We start from the raw sequence: 18,894 nt of genomic DNA, 5'->3' as shown, positions 1-18,894 counted from the left end.
CAAGTCTTTCTTGAGTTCAACTTTGCCAGCACTTCCTTCCCTACCTCCCACTTAGCAAATGTGCACAGAAAGTTGCAGCAACAAAAAACAGTAAGTAGAAAGTCAACTTTACCATGTAGCAAAAACTGCCCTCTGCGTTTAATGCTTCTCTGGGAAACTCCTTGAAAGTATGAACATTTTCCCACGTAAACTTTTCTATTTCAGCTCCTTCCCAATGTGATCTTAAATGCTTTGCCTTCCCTCCCCACCACGCCGGCCTTTGTTGTCTGTTAGTAATAGTTTACTTTGCAATTTTGTCATTCACTGCGTATTTTAGGTTTGAAAAGACATCTTGTGTTCTAGGTTTGTCTATGCATGACTATTTATTATTATTATTATTTTTGAGACTGAGTCTTGCTCTATCGCCCAGGCTGGAGTGTAGTGGCGCGATCTCGGCTCACTGCAACCTCCGCCTCCCAGGTTCAAGCGATTCTCCTGCCTCAGCCTCCTGAGTAGCTGGGATTACAGGCACCTGCCACCACACCTGGCTAATTTTTAGTAGAGACAGGGTTTCACCATGTTGTCCAGGCTGCTCTTGAACTCCTGACCTCAAGTGATGCACCCGCCTCGGCCTCCCAAAGTGGAATTATAGGCATGAGCCTCCGCACCCAGCCTGTGCATGACTATTTGTGCCACTATATTCTAACCCTCCTAGGAATATTTGCTTTTGTCTAATAAGAGTTGTAATAATAAAATTAATAGTGTCTTCCATGTTTTTAGTATTTATTATGTTTCAGACATAGTCCTAATCCTTTAAGCACATTCTCTCATTTCCTCCTTACTATAAATTAGATATGATAAGACTATTTCCATTACACAGGGAAGGAAAATGGAAGTACAGAGAGGTTACGTAACTCTTCTGACATCATGGTGTGCTCAGAATTCAAACCAAATGCTTGGCTTGTTCTGTTTTGTTTTTTGATCGGGAAGAAAGAACATGCTTATGATACTAATTGTTGTGTAGTAGGGCCTTCAAACAAATCTCTTATTGATACAATTTGAATTCTATGAAGTCTTCCCTTTAAATATTTTGGTTTTAAAAAGGTAAATTATTTTTAACTTTCTTTTTAAAATATAATATATAAGAGATTAGATGAACTTCCAAACCTAAAATTGCAAGTATCATAGTATGAATAATGAATAATATTTTTATAGCACTTTCCATTTTGACTGCTTTATACATTTTACCTCATTTAATCCTCATGACAACCCAGGAGAAAGGGACTGTTTTTGTTCCCTTTAAAGATGGGGACATTGATGCCCTGCATCAATTTCATCCACATGGTGGATGTCTGTTTTGCATTGTTATAAAGGAATAGTTGTGGCTGGGTAATTTATGAAGAAAAGAGGTTTATTTGGCTCATGGTTCTGCAGACTTTACAAAAAGCAGGGTGCCAGCATCTGCTCAGCTTCTGGTGAGGGCTCAGGCTGCCTCCTCTCATGGCAGAAGGGAGAGGGGAGCCAGTGTGTGCAGAGATTACATGGCGAGAGAGGAAGCAAGAGAGAGGAGGGGAGGTACCAGGCTCTTTTTAACAGCTAGCTCTCTTTTGAACCAATAGAGCGAGAGAGAAGTCGTTCACCTCAAGGGACAGCATAAATCTGTTCATGAGTGACCCACATTCATGATCCAAACTAGGACCCACCTCCCAATACTTCTAATACCACCACACTGGGGATTACATTTCAACATGGTGTTGAGTGAGAACAAACGTCCAAACTATAGCAGTAGATACGACAATCAACTCAAGTTCTCAAGTGAGTGAGAAATGTAAATCTTTCTTTTTCTATGGCCAAAGATAATTTCTGCTACAAGTCTCCATTCTTCCAAGTGGTAGAAGTCTAAACCAAGGCAGTTAAAGGTCTGATTCATTTCCCTTCACCTGGGATTACAGTTGAGCTCGGCAGTCTCTGTGGTGCCAGGACATTGTGTGGGGGGTCTGGTTGTCTGTTATCAGCTGATGATGGCGCATCCCCTAAGCTATGCATAAATCTATCTGGTCCTCTGCCATAAGTCGCCACTCTGTTATCTCCTGTCTGTCTCAGGCCCTTTCACATCCAGTGCCTCTCCTGCCTACATCTGTGGCATTCTGGGGCTCACAGGAAACACTTAGTACTCCTGAGCCAGGCTGAGCCCAGGAGAACTTTCATGCTCATATTTAGGTCCATCTGCCTAGGCTCTTATGGCTATGTCTCCTCTACTATTCCCATGTCAAGCCAAAGTGTGCAATAATTCTGTGGGTCCTGCCATACATAAGGCCTCTACTTAGCAAAGGACACCAGGCTACCCCTGCTTCCAGCACCCAGAAACCAATGTGGGAAACGTGTGGTTTCTCCTAGATTCAGCCCGAGGAGGGAAGGAAGAAAGACCCCTCCACTCTGTCTTTCTGGTGCAAGTCTCTTGTTAAGTCTGGGAACAGCAAAGCTCAGTTCTTCTCTTTTTTGGTTTTCCATATCTATTGTCAATAATCAAATTTAAGCATTTAAAAATCGAATACCAAGAAATTTGACTCCCTTATTATCTGTAAACTTCTGTCTCATCCCTTTCAGGCAATGAAAGTGGTTAATTCTAGCTGCCTAGGATAGGAAAAGAGGCAGAAAGTGCAAGGAATTTAAGAGAAGGAAAACTTTGTTAATGCCCCAGAGTATTTTTCCTGTCACTGGCTTGGCACCTACTAATCCATGAGAATTAGATAAGCAGTACTTATTTATGGGTGTGATGGTGATGATACATATTTTCAAATAAGATTATAAGAATGTTTGAAGTATGTCAAGCCCTTTTAAAATTTTCAATTGGTCCTGCCTTTAAAATTCTGGAACATTAATTATTCCATCATTTCCAAAGTACAACTTATACAGCTATCAGAATGATGGCAATGCCAGGTGGTTTGATGGAGACATTAGCTGTTCTCACTTTAGAATATTCCACTAAAGTTGGTGGTTTGTCTTGTCTTCAAGATAAAAACACAGAAGGATACACATTACATGCCTGTATCAAAATATCTTATATACCCCATATATATATAGACTGACCATGTACCCATAAAAATTAAAAATGTAAATAAAACACAGGAGGAAAAGTGACGTGAGTCATAAATATGTGTATTAATGTATAATCATGCATTGCATTTTCAAAATTTTCTGGTTTTCTGTTTATTATTCTCAAAATAACATTCCAAATACCTAAGTAGCTGAACCCTAGGCTTTTCTGAAAATACGGACCTAGCTTTAACCTCAAATTTGTTTATTTGTGTTTATCTAATGCTACTTAAACTATGTATGGGTTACCACCACAAAGATTTTCCTTTCAGAACACTTCCTCCTATATGGGACAGAAAAGGTAATTTGTTAGCAGCCTCAGTTTCTTTTAAAGGATGCCCAGGATTATGTCATATCCTTTGATTTCCATAAAGAGTTGCCTCCAAAAGGTATTGAGACCCCAGAAAAAGGTATATGTATTCTGTCCTGCAAACTGCTGTTGTTGTTAAATTCAAAGAAACTCCATACAGTTTGATGAATCCTCTGCCTGACCAGCCTGCATTCCAAGGTTTACTCCGGTGGCCTAGGGCACCGCTGCTCTTGCAGGTAATAATCTCATTTTACTTTATGAGCAAAAGATCTTCCACTGTGTTCCATGAATGAGTACTGAAGATTGAGTAAATGTGTGAGAATCAGAAATGCTCCACTTTAGGGCCAGACGTGGTGGCTCATGCCTGTAATCCCAGCACTTTGGGAGGCCGAGGTGGGTGGATCACTTGAGGTCAGGAGTTCGAAAGCAGTCTGGACAACATGGTGAAGCTCTGTCTCTACTAAAAATCAGCCAGGTGTGGTGGTGGGTGCCTGTAATCCCAGCTACTCGGGAGGTAGAGGCAGGAGAATCACTTGAACCTGGAAGGTGGAGGTTGCAGTGAGCTGAGATCATGCCACTTCACTCCAGCCTGGGTAACAGGGTGAGACACTGTCTCAAAAAAAAAAAAAAGAAAGAAAGAAAAAAAAAGAAAAGCTCCACTTTGCATAAATTCAAGCCTTATAAATTAATCACTTATTCATTAATCAATAAGCATGTATACTTATTAAACTATCAGATTTAACCTTTCATTTTCATAAATGATCATACCATTTAACATGACATCATCACAGTCTGGCCTTGCCTCTGACTGAGACATAAGTCTCTCAACCAAACATCAAGGGAGCCCCGGAGCGACCCTGCAAATCGACAGGAATGTGTCTGAGGACTACCTGCATCTGAGCCACCTGGGGCGCTGTGAAAGCTCTGAGTCCTAACCCCCCACCCCAGAAATGCTCATCTAATAAGTAGGAGTAAAGCCCAGGAATTTGCATTTTTAACAAATACCCCAGAGGAATATCAAACCAGCTTAAGTTTTGAAATTATTCACATCCCAGTGGAGACAATTTTATTATCCAATTCATACCAGTGAGAAAATGATTAGTCTGAATCAGAAGTTTTTAACTTTGGCAGACATCTAATCACTTGGAAGGCTTGTTAAAACACAGATTGCTGGCCTCTTGGGTTGCAGGGTTTCTGATTCGGTGCATCTGAAGTAAGGTCCAAGAATTTGCTTTTCTTTCAAGTTCCCAGGTGATGCTGCTGCTGGTCCCAGATCTACACTTTTGAAAACCACTGATCTAGACAGATAGTCTTCTTGTGCAAATCCAAAAGCAAATATATTTCAAAATGTACCAATAGGTGTCACGTAGAAAGAGTTGAACAAAATTAAAGCTATTTCTTTATTGCCCGAGTTCTCGTTTCATCATACCAGCATGCATTATTAATTCCAAGTGGGGATAGAGGATGCAGCATTTCCCAAACATATGTTACCATAGAACTCTCTTCTCAAGGATACTCCTGAGAAACTATTTCAGAAAAACCTGATAAAGCACTATGACAAGTTAATGCATCCAAGAAACTCGGACATTTCCTGTCCCCATTCAAATCTCATCCTTTGTCCTCATCCCCCAGTGCCAATGCCAGGGGAATCTAACAACATGGGGGAGAGAGATGCCTTCTCCAGAATTCAGATTGGTATGCCTAACCCACTTTTCCATAAAACTAAATGATAACTAATACTTGGTACAAGTGAAATCATATTTATGCATTTTATGTACTTTAAACACTTTATGAGGGCTAGTAAGAGCTAGATTTCAGTGATATTAAAAGTACCTTATGACATTTTGAGCTGGATGATAAAAGAAAAAAAGATAAAAGTACCTTAGTAGTCACTGAGGTATACAAAAATACATAGGTAAAAAAGATTTTCTACTATACTCTCATAAGGAGATAAAATATATACATCAATAAGCATAGCATGAAGCAAATTACAATAAGTATAATAAGACAGTTATAAGCAAAATGTCCTTAAGTTGGGGGCCACCCACATTAATTTTATTTGAGTGTCTTAAACTACTTGATGGTCAACATCCAGCAACTTTGCTTAAAAGAAATACACTCCGAGTCACAGGATTTTATGTAACTAAATTCTAGCTGTCCTCCAATGCAATGTGAGAAGGACTCTAGTTGACTATGGCAAATCCCATAATGCAGTTCTTCCAGAACTCGCTTTAAGACTCACCTAGGCCACTTACGAAAAATACAGATTTCCCAGACTCCATGCTGACCAAATAAATGAGAGTCTCCAGTGGAGGAGCCTGTAAATTTGTGTTTTTGATAAATGCCCCAGCTCCCAGTTTTTATTTCAGCATAAGGGAGACTGAGCTTTCTCTGTCTTTAAGGACAGAAATCCAATCATTCATTCAATCAATCAACAAATATTTAGTAAGCTCATGCAGCATGCAAGACCAGATTTTTCATAATCTATGTTTGTAAAATTTATTTACAGCATGTCTGTGTCATTTTTAGCTGAGAAGCTCTTTTTTAGTAAAAAAATTTTTTTTATTGGTGCCATTTTACAACACTACCAATACATACTGGAAACCATATCCCCCAACACAGTATTCTCTTCTGTGCAGTGCTTGTTCCACTACCCTAGACTGCCTCAAGATAAATCAGAGAATAAATTTCATCCGCATCATTACTGAAGTATGAAAAACCGTTCTCATCACTGCCCTATACATCCTTAAAATATGAAGGACACGGAATTTAAAATATAGAAACACATATACCAAAAGCTGTTTTCTTTAAAATGCTAACTCCCCAACTTTGCAATTTTGGCAACATTTCCCATGTTCTGTGTTTCTGCCTTCCGCCTTCTGGTGGGAGGAAGTAATGGGTAGAAAGAGGAAAATACTTTGGAAAGGCAGAAAGAAAAGTGAAAGCTGATTACTAAAAGGCTTGTTTGTTTGATGATGTTGCTATTTAATAAACACAAAATGTATGCTGTGACTTGGGGAAGAATTAGCAAGTTTGTCCTATTTCTTTCCACTAGCCTAAAATACCTACTTCCATCCTGACATCATCTTTTTCTCCTCCTTACTTATATTTCTTCTGTATGCGTGCGTGTGTTTGTGTGTGCATGTGTGTGTGTGTGTGTGTGTGTGTGTGGAGAGAGAGAGAGCAGAGAGAAGATACAATGCAGTAGAAAACCAGAGAAAGAGAGCAGGATTAAGAGAGAAGAGAAGCTTAAACTGCATCACTTGAATCTGTTGGACTAAAATGTTACAACTGAGGCCACATAGAGTGTGCCCCTTAAAACGGAAGAAGGTGCAAGAGAGCAATGGTGAGGACAAAGGATTAGGAAATGGCACATCGCCCATGGTTTTAAGCATGGCATTATCTATTAATGGTAAAAAAAAAAAATTCAGCAGATTGAAGTTGTCTATTTGTAAAAGCTCAGTTAAATACAGGATCTGCTAAAGAAGCAGAGTGAAAGAAAATCAGCATCTATGGCAGTCATCCAGCCACATCTCATGAATTTCATAGCAGCAGTGAAACATCACCCACAAAACAGCCCCGTGTTCTGGGATGCTGTCACTTCACCTAAAATCCGTCACTGATCCTGAGGTAGGTGGATGTGACAGTCACCGGAACATGAACGTGGTGCACAGAGTGAAGCGAGAGCCTGGGAGCCTGCAAGGTCGAAGCCTTCAGACCTTCGCAAGCCCACTTCTCACTCACCTTCTGCAGATATGCACGAAAACTGTTTACATGAATACTCAAAGCCTCAACATACTCTGACCTACCTACTTACATGCTTTATTTGTAGCATCTATAAACATATAACCACTCATAACACTACTATGTTTTCGTTAAACTGTTTTTAGTAATACCTTGATTTGCAATACATTCATTGATTTCATAAAGAAAAATCATGTGAATTCAAATTCCAGTTAATAACAACTTCTGGTTGTTATTTAAATAAACTTTTTTATAATTCATACAATGCTGACGTAAGAGCCTCAATAACAGAAATGAAACAGACAACAGAAAAATAAGCAGCAAATAGTAATCGCTAAATACTTAAAGCTGATGTCCCACAAAAGGTGAAATTCTATAGATAGAATGTAAACTGATTAAATAATGTCTTTGGCCTAGAAAAGAAATACAATAATTATTATTTTAATTATTTAGTTATTTTTAATAAATCTATTTCTTAGTCAAGTCACCTAACCTTCTTCAGTATCAATTTTTCTATCTGTAGTATCAATTTTTCTATCTGCAGTATCAATTTTTCTATCTGGGTTTCTGCTTATATATATTTGTAAGTGGAGATGATGATAATGACCAAATAGATTTATCATGAGGATAAAATAGAGTACCCAGCACAACATAATGGGTATTTGCTAAATATGACTTCTTTCAGGGCTAAATACTAACATTCAACCTCTCTGTTAAAAGGCGGGGAATGAAAATCTCTCAAAGAATTCTCCTTATCTAAAGATATGAAACAAGTTTACAAAAGTAAACTTGCCGAAAGGTCAAAAAACTCTGTGAAACTAGGAAAGGAAGACAATCCAATGCTATAAATTTCCAAAATCTCAAAACCTGACAGCCAAGGAAACAAATGGTCATTCCGGAGCCCAGTAGAACAGAACACTTTGTAAGGCTCTTGACCCCATCCCCAGAACCCACGTGACTTTTTTTTTTAGTGAAACCACAAAATTAAACTACACTAAATTTATGGGTTCAGAAAAAATGCACTGCTTTGTTCACCCTCATGAGATTCCACTTGAACTCCCCAAATTAACTAAATGTCTAATCATTTTTCCGCCGTACTTTAATCCAATTGATTCAATCAGCCTCCCCATATCTATCATTGTTAAATGGAAAAAACTAGAAACTACTCTAGGTATATTATTAGACAGAAATTAGGTAAGCAGAATCTTCTCAGAAGGGCTGGAGGAGTGGGTGTAAACAAGGTCGACATCCATGCTGTTAGATCCATCATGGCTGCGACTGACAATGGAGACAGCTGCTGCTCCCACCCCCAACTCAGCTGCCTCTCTCGACACCCACAAGGCTGGTAGTACCTGAAATCCTCTTCCACGATTGCTCCTCTGTCTCTGTTTTAGACAGAGCAGCAAGAAAATGACTTTATACTTCTCTTCTAACCAAGATACATGTGAGTGCATCCCAAATCCTGGCTCTACAGGAGGTGTGAAATGTCGTCTGAAGTTTTTCAGTCTTTGCTGCCCAGGAAAACACCAATGAAGTTGGGTCAATCTACAGCATATTCCACGACAGGTTCCTTGCAGTTGTGCAATACAATGGCTGTCCCTCATGATCTGTTCCATTGGTGACTCAACGTTTGCATGCATTTGCCCCTCAATTTCATTTAGCCTAGGTCAGCATTGGGTTCAGATTTCAGTCGACAGTCTAGCAAAACTACTGCTTGAGCTAACACACGGAATCCAGAAACTCCAGGAGGTCACTGTATTAGTCTGTTCTTAGTCTGCTATGATGAAATACACGAATCTGAGTGATTCATAAAGAAAAGAGGTTTAATTAACTCACAATTCCACATGGCTTGGGAGGACTCAGGAACTTACAATGGTGGCCAAAGGCACCTCTTCACAGGGCAGCAGGAGAGAGTGAGGGCCAAATAAAGGGAGAAGCCCCTTATAAAACCATCAGATCTCATGAAAACTCACTCACTAGCAGGAGAACAGCATGGGGGAACACGCCCCCTGATTCAATTATCTCCACCTGGTCCCACCCCTAGCACGTGGGTATTATTACAATTCAAGGTGAGATTCGAGTGGGGACACAGAGCCAAACCATATCAGATACCCAGATCAATTAGCCTTGCCCAACCTAAAGCTATATTTCTACTTCCTGGTCTAATACTTGTAGAAACCATTCCCATGCAAATTCCTTGGGTTTCTGCTTATATAAAATAGCAAAATCTTTTGGTATGTCAGTCTTCTCCAAGTCCAATTTGTGTTCTGCAGCATGCTGGGCTCTGACTCCACTTATAATAGGTTGAGAAGCAAAGAAGCCTGGTAATGAAAGGGCCTGAGGAGAGTTGGAAACTATTTACCTCAAGTAAAGTAACTCGTGTCTTCAAACAAACTACTACTAACCTCATCAGACAGGAAAGGAGAGCTGCTTTTGCTTGCAAGGGAGATTTTGTGGGAAGGGGATTTAGAGTGGTCAAATTCAACTGAACACACACAAATGTCCCAGTGCAATTCACAAGGTCCCTCTCGCCTTGTTCTTGTGTTCTAATGTTCACTTAAAAGATACGACAAACTGAGCACAGTAGCCTACACCTAATCTCAGCACTTTAGGAGGCCAAGGTGGGAGGATCATTTGAGGCCCGGAGTTTGAGACTAGCCTTAGCAACACAGGGAGACCCCCATCTCTGCAAAAATAAAAAATTTAGCTGGGCATAGTGATATGCATCTATAGTCCCAGCTACTCAGGAGGCTGAGGTGGGAGGATCCCTTGAGCCCAGGAGTTTGGGGCTGCAGTGAGCTATGATCGCACCACTGCACTCTAACCTAGGCAACAGAGTGAGACCCTGTCTCAAAAATAAAAAAGTTAATGATATGACAAAATGTGAATTCAACTTACACTGTAACTTAACAACCCATAAGATCAGATTCTGTATAATGTAGAGATACATCAGTCCTGAGCTAAGGCCACAAGAGACAAAAGATTATCTGAGGGTAGTTCTATCACCCAGGCTGGAGTGCAGTGTGCGATCTCAGCTCACTGCAACCTCTGCCACCCGAGTTCAAGTGATTCTCACGCCTCAGCCTCTCGAATAGCTGGGACTACAGGCATGTATCACCATGGCCGGCTAATTTTTGTATTTCTAATGGGGGTTTCTCCACCTTGGCCAGGCTGGTCTCGAAATCCTGACCTCAAGTGATCTGCCCGCCTTGGCCTCCCAAAGTGCTGGGATTCCAAGCATGAACCACCATGCCCAGCTGTTTCCTTTTTTTAATCGCTCCAGAGCTATTTCTTCTGCAGTCCCACTTCACAACCCTTGAAATTTCTCATTCTTATTCTAATGATTTATCATAGCGAGAACTTTGCCAGAGCCTAGCCTTCTAGCAGACACATCATTCCAGGATGCCATAGCAATAATTTAAGTGACTTCTTTTTGTCACTGTATACCATTAATTATGAGAGTCCCATGTTCTAATAATAACATGATTGCCGTTATCTGTAAGAAGAAGTGGAATAGATAACCCATCCAATGTTTCCATCCTTAAGATGTCTGAGAGTCTGTTATCTGTAACCCCTTCTGGAAGGAGGAAACAGAAACCACTCTAGATATTTTTGGGAAAGAGAAGCTTAAGAAAAAAATATGTATTTATAAAAGAAAAAATGTGTTTGTAGAATCATTTTAAAGGCTGCAGAAGCAGGAGTCAGAGGTAGGCAATATACCACTGTAGTTGCAAGCCCAAGATCAAGAAGCATCTGCTTCTGTCACAACTGCTACTGCTAATCATCTCTACATCCATGAAACTGGATGCCTGAGGCTGACTGCAGTGCCTGCCCCAAATACCACTAGATATCCTTGAGGCTGGTGTGTACAAACCTCAGGTCTTACAAGAGTGCATCCAATTGGTAGAAGCTTATCTATAACAAGAATCCTGGCTGCTTGGGGTCTGGAAAACATATATTTAAGTTACCAACTTCTAAATAATACGAAAGCATTCTGAAGTGGAGGTAGAATAAAGGAGGAGCAAACATTCACAAAAGCCACCACAGTCTCAGGAAGTTTTAGTCTCTATTTGGCTATATATGCTGAATCTTTCAAATCTCCTCCTCCTCCTGTTTATCTGCCTAACATATCAACTGATGCGTGTATTAAAGGTTGGGCAGGCACCTTGAACTTGTTCCTGGGTGTCCAGGGGCTGGCATTTGCTGGTTTCTGGGGTGTTGTCCCTTGTCCACAAAGTTACTGGTGGCCTGCTAGAGTCCCATGCAGAAGTCTGCAGTGGCTCATGCCTAATAATCCCAGCACTTTTCAAGGCCAAAGCAGGTGGATCACCTCACCCCAGAAGTTCAAGACCAGCCTGGGCAACACAGCAAAACCCCATCTCTACAAAAAAAAAAAAAAAAAAAATAGGCATGGTGGTGCAACCTGTAATCCCAGCTACTCAGGAGCCTGAGGGAGGAGGATCACTTGAGCTCAAGAGGGAGAGGCTGCAGTAAGCTGAGATTGCACCACTGCACTCTAGCCTCGGTGACAAAGCAAGACGCTGTCTCAAAAATATTTTTTAATTTTAAAAATGTTAAAAGAAATCAATACTAGACTTACTACTAACTTACAGAAACAGGACAAACTTTTATAACTTCACTCTCTGTTCATATGTTTGGGCATCCTTAGGGAGTTGTCTGGCAGCATTCAGGAAAAAATTTAGAAGGTCTAGAGAAGATCCCATACAAACCCCTACCAAGAGAATGAAGGCTTGTACCATGTGCAGAGATCTCCAGAGAAACTGCTTCTTCACCCCTGTTCGCTAATCCGCTCTGTCACATGCTTGGCTGCGCTGTCTCTTATGTTTAAAAGTAACTAAAAGATCATTAGGAATTTTGTGAGAAAAATTGTCTTCCTTTTACCCCATGAATAAAATCTATTTTTTAAAAGTGACATAGGGGTTTAAAATACAAATACGAAAATATAGAAATATATATAAAAGCACTCAGAGAATAATCACTTTAGATACCATGGTGCCTTTCAAAAAAGAAAAAGAGAAAAGAAATGAGATCATGCCAGTCATGTTTTCTTTCTTTCTTAAAAGTTAATCGGCCAGGCACAGTGGCTCACGCCTGTAATCCCAACACTCTGGGAGGCCAAGGCGGGTGGATCACCTGAGGTCAGGAATTCCAGACCAGCCTGGCCAACATGGTGAAACCCTGTCTCTACTAGAAATACAAAAATGTGCTGGACGTGGTGGCGGGTGCCTGGAATCCTAGCTACTCGGGAGGCCGAGGCAGGAGAATCACTTGAGCCTGGGACGCAGAGGTTGCAGTGAGCCAAGATAGTGCCATTGCACTCCAGCCTGGGCTGCAGGAGCAAAACTCCGTCTGAAAATATATATATATATCATAACATAAAAAAAGTTAATCATCATGGCTGTCTAGCCATGTTTATACATCTCCAACATCAGTTTTAGAGATTGAAGAAGATGTAGGGAAACATAATTATTGTAAAATGCTAAGAACAGTGTGCCATATTTGGCTATGTTTCTTAAAATGCGGTGAAAATATTAATTGCTTCAGGAACACCTATAGTGCTTGTTAAAAACAGAGAATAGTCAGGGCGTGATGGTGCACGCCTGTAATCCCAACACTTTGGGGGGCCGAGGCGGGCGGATTTGATGCCAGGAGTTAGAGACCAGCCTGGCCAACATGGTGAAAATCCCATCTCTACTAAAAAAAAAGAAAAATTAGCCAGACGTGGTGTCAGATTCCTGTAGTCCCAACTACTTGGGAGGCTGAGGCAGGAGAATCACTTGAACAAGGGAGGTGGAGGTTACAGTGAGCTGAGATCGTGCCACAGCACTCCACCTGGGCGACCCAGTAAGACTCTGTCTCAAAAACAAAAAACAAATAAACGAAAAAAAAACTGGAGAATAGCTTTGTCATAATTTACTCCCCCCAAATTTTTTCAATCTAAAGAATTAAATTAAATTTAAAATGGTGACTAGGGAGCCCATCTCAGACCTGTAAAATGAGAATCTCCAGGTGGGGGTCCACAAATTCACATTTGTAGCAAGTTTCCAGATAATGTTTATCTCACTACATTGGAGAACCACTGGACTGTTTTAAAGAGAGGACCTATTTCCCCACAATATAGCAGAATATTTCTGTTTCTTGAACTTTTCTGTTCTCTGATTTTTACTTTAGGAGACAACAATGGATGGTCTTTGCAATTTGACAAATATTTTGCCAGTTACTCCAAAATGACTTCCCCATATCCCTTTGAGGCAGAAACACCTGAATGTTGTAAGTAATCGGAGCAGTTATTTCCTTTTCCATGAGTTCATAAGATACCGTTGTTTAAAAGTTTGATTCATCATTAAAAAAAAAAGATTGCATCTCCATCTGAAATCGTTTTTAATTAAAGAAACTTCAAAATTTGTAAGAGGTCAATTATAGTTTTCTAACTGCAAACTCTATTAAATATACAACTTTCACTAGGAAAATTTATTTCAAAAAAGACTCAGGGATCTTAAGTGTAAAAGTAATAAATGGTGTCAGATATTGTTGTGAACAAAACCAATGTCAGTTAGTAAAGGATGTTCAAGAATGGTATTTTATTTGAGTTCTCTTTTCACAATCTCTATGAAATGTGATGTAAAGAAAACAGAGAAAGTAGAGAGGGCAGAAAAGCTGTTTGGATTTTAATGTTTGCCAGAAAAAAACTCTTCTGAGCTGCAAAACTCTTATTCATTATAACCCACTATGTTCAGTCATACACTGAAAACCTACAAAAACACTGGAGGGGTGTGGAAGGGTATAAACCTGAGGATTAACTATAATATTTTAGATCAGAAAGATATATGAAAATAACTCCTCTTAAATAAATGTTGTCTGTTCTAATAAATTATGCAAATGTAAATCTGTGCCTTGGAGCTGTGATTTTAACCCTAGCTTTTCAAAACCTTGGTTAAAAAGCAAGGCGTATTTGCTATTCCTCTGACATTCCAAACATGGCTCCATATCACAGCCTCTATACAGACTGTTCTTTCAGAAACTTTCTCCCATGTGTCTGCTTAGTTGGTGACCCTCACCTTATTTAGGGCCCTGTTCAAATCAAGGAAGCCTGCACTGATAACACTGTATAAAACAGCAGTGTCCTCAGCCCTCCCGTCGTTACTCTATTAGCTTACTCTGTGTTATTTTCCGAGGTGGCACTATCATAATCGCTGGCGGTAGTGGTGCTGGTTGTGGTTGTGGTGGTGTATGAATTATCTCATCAGATCCTAAGCACTATGACAATAGGTACTTTGTTTGACTTTTTTTTTTTTGCTTCTCTTCTAGTGCCTAAAATAGTGCTTTGCGCATAGTGAGCACTCAATAAATTATTGTTGAGGTCTTTATGGGAGGCTACAGATAGGATATTTTGTTTTATTTTTCATCTTTGTATCTGCCCAGGAACATACATATTTCATGGATTGATTATGGTTACAGTAAAACCCAGTTGAATTTTTAAAGCCCAGTTGAATTAGTATATTTTTAAACATACATTTTTTATAATAATTTTTCTTATAGCTAAAACTTTTAGTTTTTTAGCTAACAATAAAAACATTCACAGAATTCTTTGCTGGGAGTTAAATTCATGGTTTATTTTTATCCTTTTTGATCCTGAAGCATGCCAGATTAACAATATGTCTGAATAATTGAGGTTTTATTTATGTAAATGTTATATAATAATAACTACATTTTAATAACAAATAGGTAGTTATTTTATAACATTATTTTTCTAAAGTTGCATTATCATAAATTATGTCTTTAGTCATAGATAAAAGCACAATATATTATGTAGGCAATGATTTAACTATTGTATAGTTCAATAATTTAAAAGAGTAAAATTTTACACTATGAGTTCTAGAAAATACATGTTTATACAGACAGTGACAGTTTACCTTTTGCTAGCCCTAGTAAATGCTAATTATTCAATTCTCGTACTCATCACATTTTCTGTTCTCTGTGTTTTGTACAACTTACATCACTCCCACCTTCCCAAAGCATTATCTGGGCAGCTTTGAATGGAAAACAGTCATGAATGAGCAATCAATGACTATTCACAACAAAATGGTGGAGAGGTGACTAAGAGTTTATTTTAGACAAATTTTATGTCATATATTTAGTTAGTTTCTTCATATCACCTGGCAATGCCAGCTCCTCCTCTGTTCTTTTTTTTCTTATATAGTGCCTTCCCAGTCATATCCTTTTCGTAAAACCATTTAAGATGAATAGGTAATGGCCTCATATCAAATAGTAGTGTCAAATTAGTAGATCAACAAAATATGAAATATTAAAATGTAAGGATTATTGAAGTCTATATAGGAGGCTATAGATAGCCTGTTGCAAATATAAGGTTTTTTCTCTTGCAAAACTTATTTTTTTAAAAAAAAGGCATAGAGGAAGAAATCCTTATTTTTTTCTTTATGTTCTACCATAAATTGTAAAGTCTAGCTTTTTAAATGTTTAGTATTTTTTGTCTTCACTACTCAAGTGAGGTTAATCAAAAACCACTAACAATCCCCAGTTTAAGGGGATAGATGTCACTCTTGTGAGATTCACGGGGTACTCAACAATCTGTCTCAGCATCATGCCATTATTTAGAGGAAGACCAAATAAGTTGTCCATTAAAAAGCTAAAAATTGGCTGGGCACAGTGGCGCACACTTATAATCCCAGCACTTCGGGAGACTGAGGTAGGAAGATCTCACTTGAGACCAGGAGTTCAAGACCAGTCTGGGCAACATAGTGAGACCCCAATCTCTCTTAAAAAAAAAAAAAAAATTATAACTTAGCTGTGCTCCTCAGGAGCCCAGGAGATTGAAGCTGCAGCTGTGATTGAGCCACTGTGCTCCAGCCTGGGCAACAGAACAAAACCCTCTCTCAGAGGGGGAAAAATAAAAGCAGCTAAAAGTTTTTGGGAAAGGAGAACGTTAATAGATATAATTTAACTGGTAATTTTTAAAATAATGAATTAAACCATGTTGTCTCAAAATAGTTTTTTTCTTTTATCACATATTTTCTTTTTATTTCTTAATTTTATTTATTTATTTATTTGTTTGTTTGTTTATTTATTGAGATGGAGTTTCACTCTTGTTGCCCAGACTCAGGAGTGCAATGGCATGATCTTGGTTCACTGCAACCTCCGCCTCCCAGGTTAAAGTGATTCTCCTGCCTCAGCCTCCCAAGTAGCTGGGATTACAGGCATGTGCCACCACTCCTGGCTAATTCTGTATTTTTAGTAGAAATGAGGTTTCTCCACATTGGTCAGGCTGGTCTTGAACTCCCGACCTCAGGTTATCCACCCACCTCAGCCTCCCGAAGTGCTGGGATTACAGGTGTGAGCCACCGCACCCGGTCTAGTTCTTAAATTTTAATTGAATCTTTTAATACCTCACTTTATTCCCAAAACGATTTTCAGCAACTAGCAATTAAAATACAGCTACTAAAAGCCTTAAACCATTAACATGATATAAAAGACAAAAGTTCAGTGGTGAATGGAAAGCAAATGACAAAGAAAAATTAAGAAAATCCTTCCTGAGAGAAGTTCAGTGACTTCATCCAAAGCATAGTTATGAATTTCATAGCCATTAAGTCCAAGAGAGAAAATAATGACTTACATAACTCTCGTAGTTTGTAAAGCAAAACAAACAAATGGGGAAAAACCAGACAAGTCAGCAAGAGAAATATATGTTTGCCTGATCCTGCACCCTGGAAGACATTTGTCACAAGTGTAATTACATAAAAGGAATGAGGCTATGTAATAAATGTTGTATTTAAAAAAAAGAAGTAATTTTTTTCATCAGTACTTAACAAAAACAAATATATCATTTAAAGTTATTTAAAGACAATTTGTGGGAGGTGAGTGTAGCTAATAACTAAATATATTTTTTAAACTTGTAAACAGTGTAAAAATAGAATGGCAAGTGTAGTGTAAAACTTGCGGTTAAAATGGAAGTGAAGGTTCCTAGTGTCCCACCTTATTTGAAGCAGAATATTGTAGGAATTGATTGGAAATTAAACTGAGCAAAGCTTATAGTCATTTTTGACTAGATAAAATAATGTGCGGAATTCACATTATTAAAGTCATCTCTAAGAGCAATATCATGGAAAATATAATACCTATAATGAACCAATAATTTTAAAAATTTAAGTTTAAAGAATTTGAAAAGTATAGAGATTTTGAAAACATTACTTACTCAACCATAATTTGACCATTCAGAAGCTACCAGCATTGACTTGCTACTGCATTACTCGTCTTTTTTGTTTTAACATAGTTGAAATTTCCTATACAAACCATTTTTATCAAATTTTTAATTAGCATTTCAGCATAATCAGGTATCCATATTACCACAACATCTTTTAAAATATACCATGTAATAGTATATTTTGTAAGTGACCTAATTTCCTTAATCATTCCTTGGCTGTTGAATATTTACGTGTTGTTTTTTCATTTTTCCCTATTGCAGATAACCCTGTAATCAACATATATGGATTATCTTAATTTAGTCTCTATATATGAAAAAAATGCACTGGGGTTAGCACTAATTTGACTGCCGTCCGTTTCTACCCTTCCTACTTCATTCTCCAGACCATCATCTTCCTTCCCAACCTTCTCCATCCCATCCCCACAGCATACACATAGACTCACATGAGATATGATTTTAACTTAAAGAGACAGCATCAGTTTTTAGACATCCACGACCAAAGTGGGTACTTGCAACTATAAAACTGTTTTAAAGTTCTTGGCAGATACTCTGTTTATATTAAACACTAAATCTAGGTTATGGTCCTGATCTCTTGTAACCCTGAAAAGAAGTCTCTGGAGATATTTGGGAGGAGAGGAAGAACACATGTCACCCCATATCTGAGCCAAAAAGCTCCTCATGAACAGTCATACACAGAGGTCTCCGCTTAGCCACTGAGAGACTTGCCTGCTCTCTGCAAGTTTCACCATAAAGGTCAGAAACTGGAAGCCTACAAGCAGAAAACTCTCATAGACAGTTTTGTTTGTCCAATATTTTTAAATGTTTTCAGTTAGCTAATATCAGTTTTTAAATAGATAGTCGTATATAAAACATTGTATTTCTGGCTTCTTTGAGGAAGTTGGTAGACGTAGCTACACATGTTCCTATTCTAATATGGCAACAGATGGGAGAAGCTGTTGCACTTGGACATCTGGACACAGTCTACAGTGACATTGCCTGACCGCTGGAGACACTGGAGTCTGTAACCCCTGCGGTATGGGTTAGTGTTCCAGAAGTCAATGTGGAGGGGGGAAACATTTCTCATTGCTCTCAGGAATTGGCCATTCCCCATCGGAGCAGGAATCAAACTATATTTATTATCCTAAATAATAATCTCATTATTCTGTTTAGCTATATGAATACATCATTGCAAATCTCTAATAGACTTTAGATGTATTTAGATGTATTTAGTCACATCCTAACACTATCACTACAGCCTCACAAGATGGCCAAGGTCATACACCTCATTCTCCCTCTCTTTCCAACACCCAACATCAGTGAAAATAGAATCCTAAGAAGAAAAATTGTCACTCCCATAAATAAACTTTTATTCATCCTTTACCCCATTTAAGCCAAAAGATTTTTTAAAAAACTTATTTGAAGAACTCCTGATTTAAAAAAAAAAAAAAAAACTATTGACACTATCATTTGCCTTTAGTTCTCCTCGTTCTTGCTAGTTAAAAGTGATTTATTCCTCCTTTAAATG

At 38.7% G+C, this 18,894-nt stretch overlaps 1 protein-coding gene and 1 long non-coding RNA gene across 9 annotated transcripts in view; one reads left to right on the top strand and one right to left on the bottom strand.

Annotated features, from left to right (window-relative positions):
* Positions 1-18,894, top strand: part of RXFP1 (relaxin family peptide receptor 1) — a 130,999-nt gene that overhangs the window by 55,985 nt on the left and 56,120 nt on the right. For 7 of the 8 annotated variants that reach the window (XM_009207769.4, XM_009207771.4, XM_009207773.4 and 4 more), the window contains one exon: positions 13,322-13,420. The exons of the other annotated variant lie outside the window; for it this stretch is intronic. In XM_009207769.4, coding sequence (XP_009206033.1) covers positions 13,322-13,420 — 99 coding nt within the window. The remainder of the gene's footprint in view (positions 1-13,321; positions 13,421-18,894) is intronic. 8 annotated transcript variants of the gene reach the window in all.
* Positions 1-18,894, bottom strand: part of LOC116274125 — a 148,873-nt gene that overhangs the window by 94,819 nt on the left and 35,160 nt on the right. The window lies entirely within an intron of this gene.

This window comes from Papio anubis, chromosome 3 (genome assembly GCF_008728515.1).
Source record: "Papio anubis isolate 15944 chromosome 3, Panubis1.0, whole genome shotgun sequence".
Lineage (NCBI taxonomy): Eukaryota > Metazoa > Chordata > Mammalia > Primates > Cercopithecidae > Papio > Papio anubis.
The sequence above is the reverse complement of the archived record's forward strand: the minus strand, read 5'-3'. Positions and strand labels throughout refer to the sequence as shown.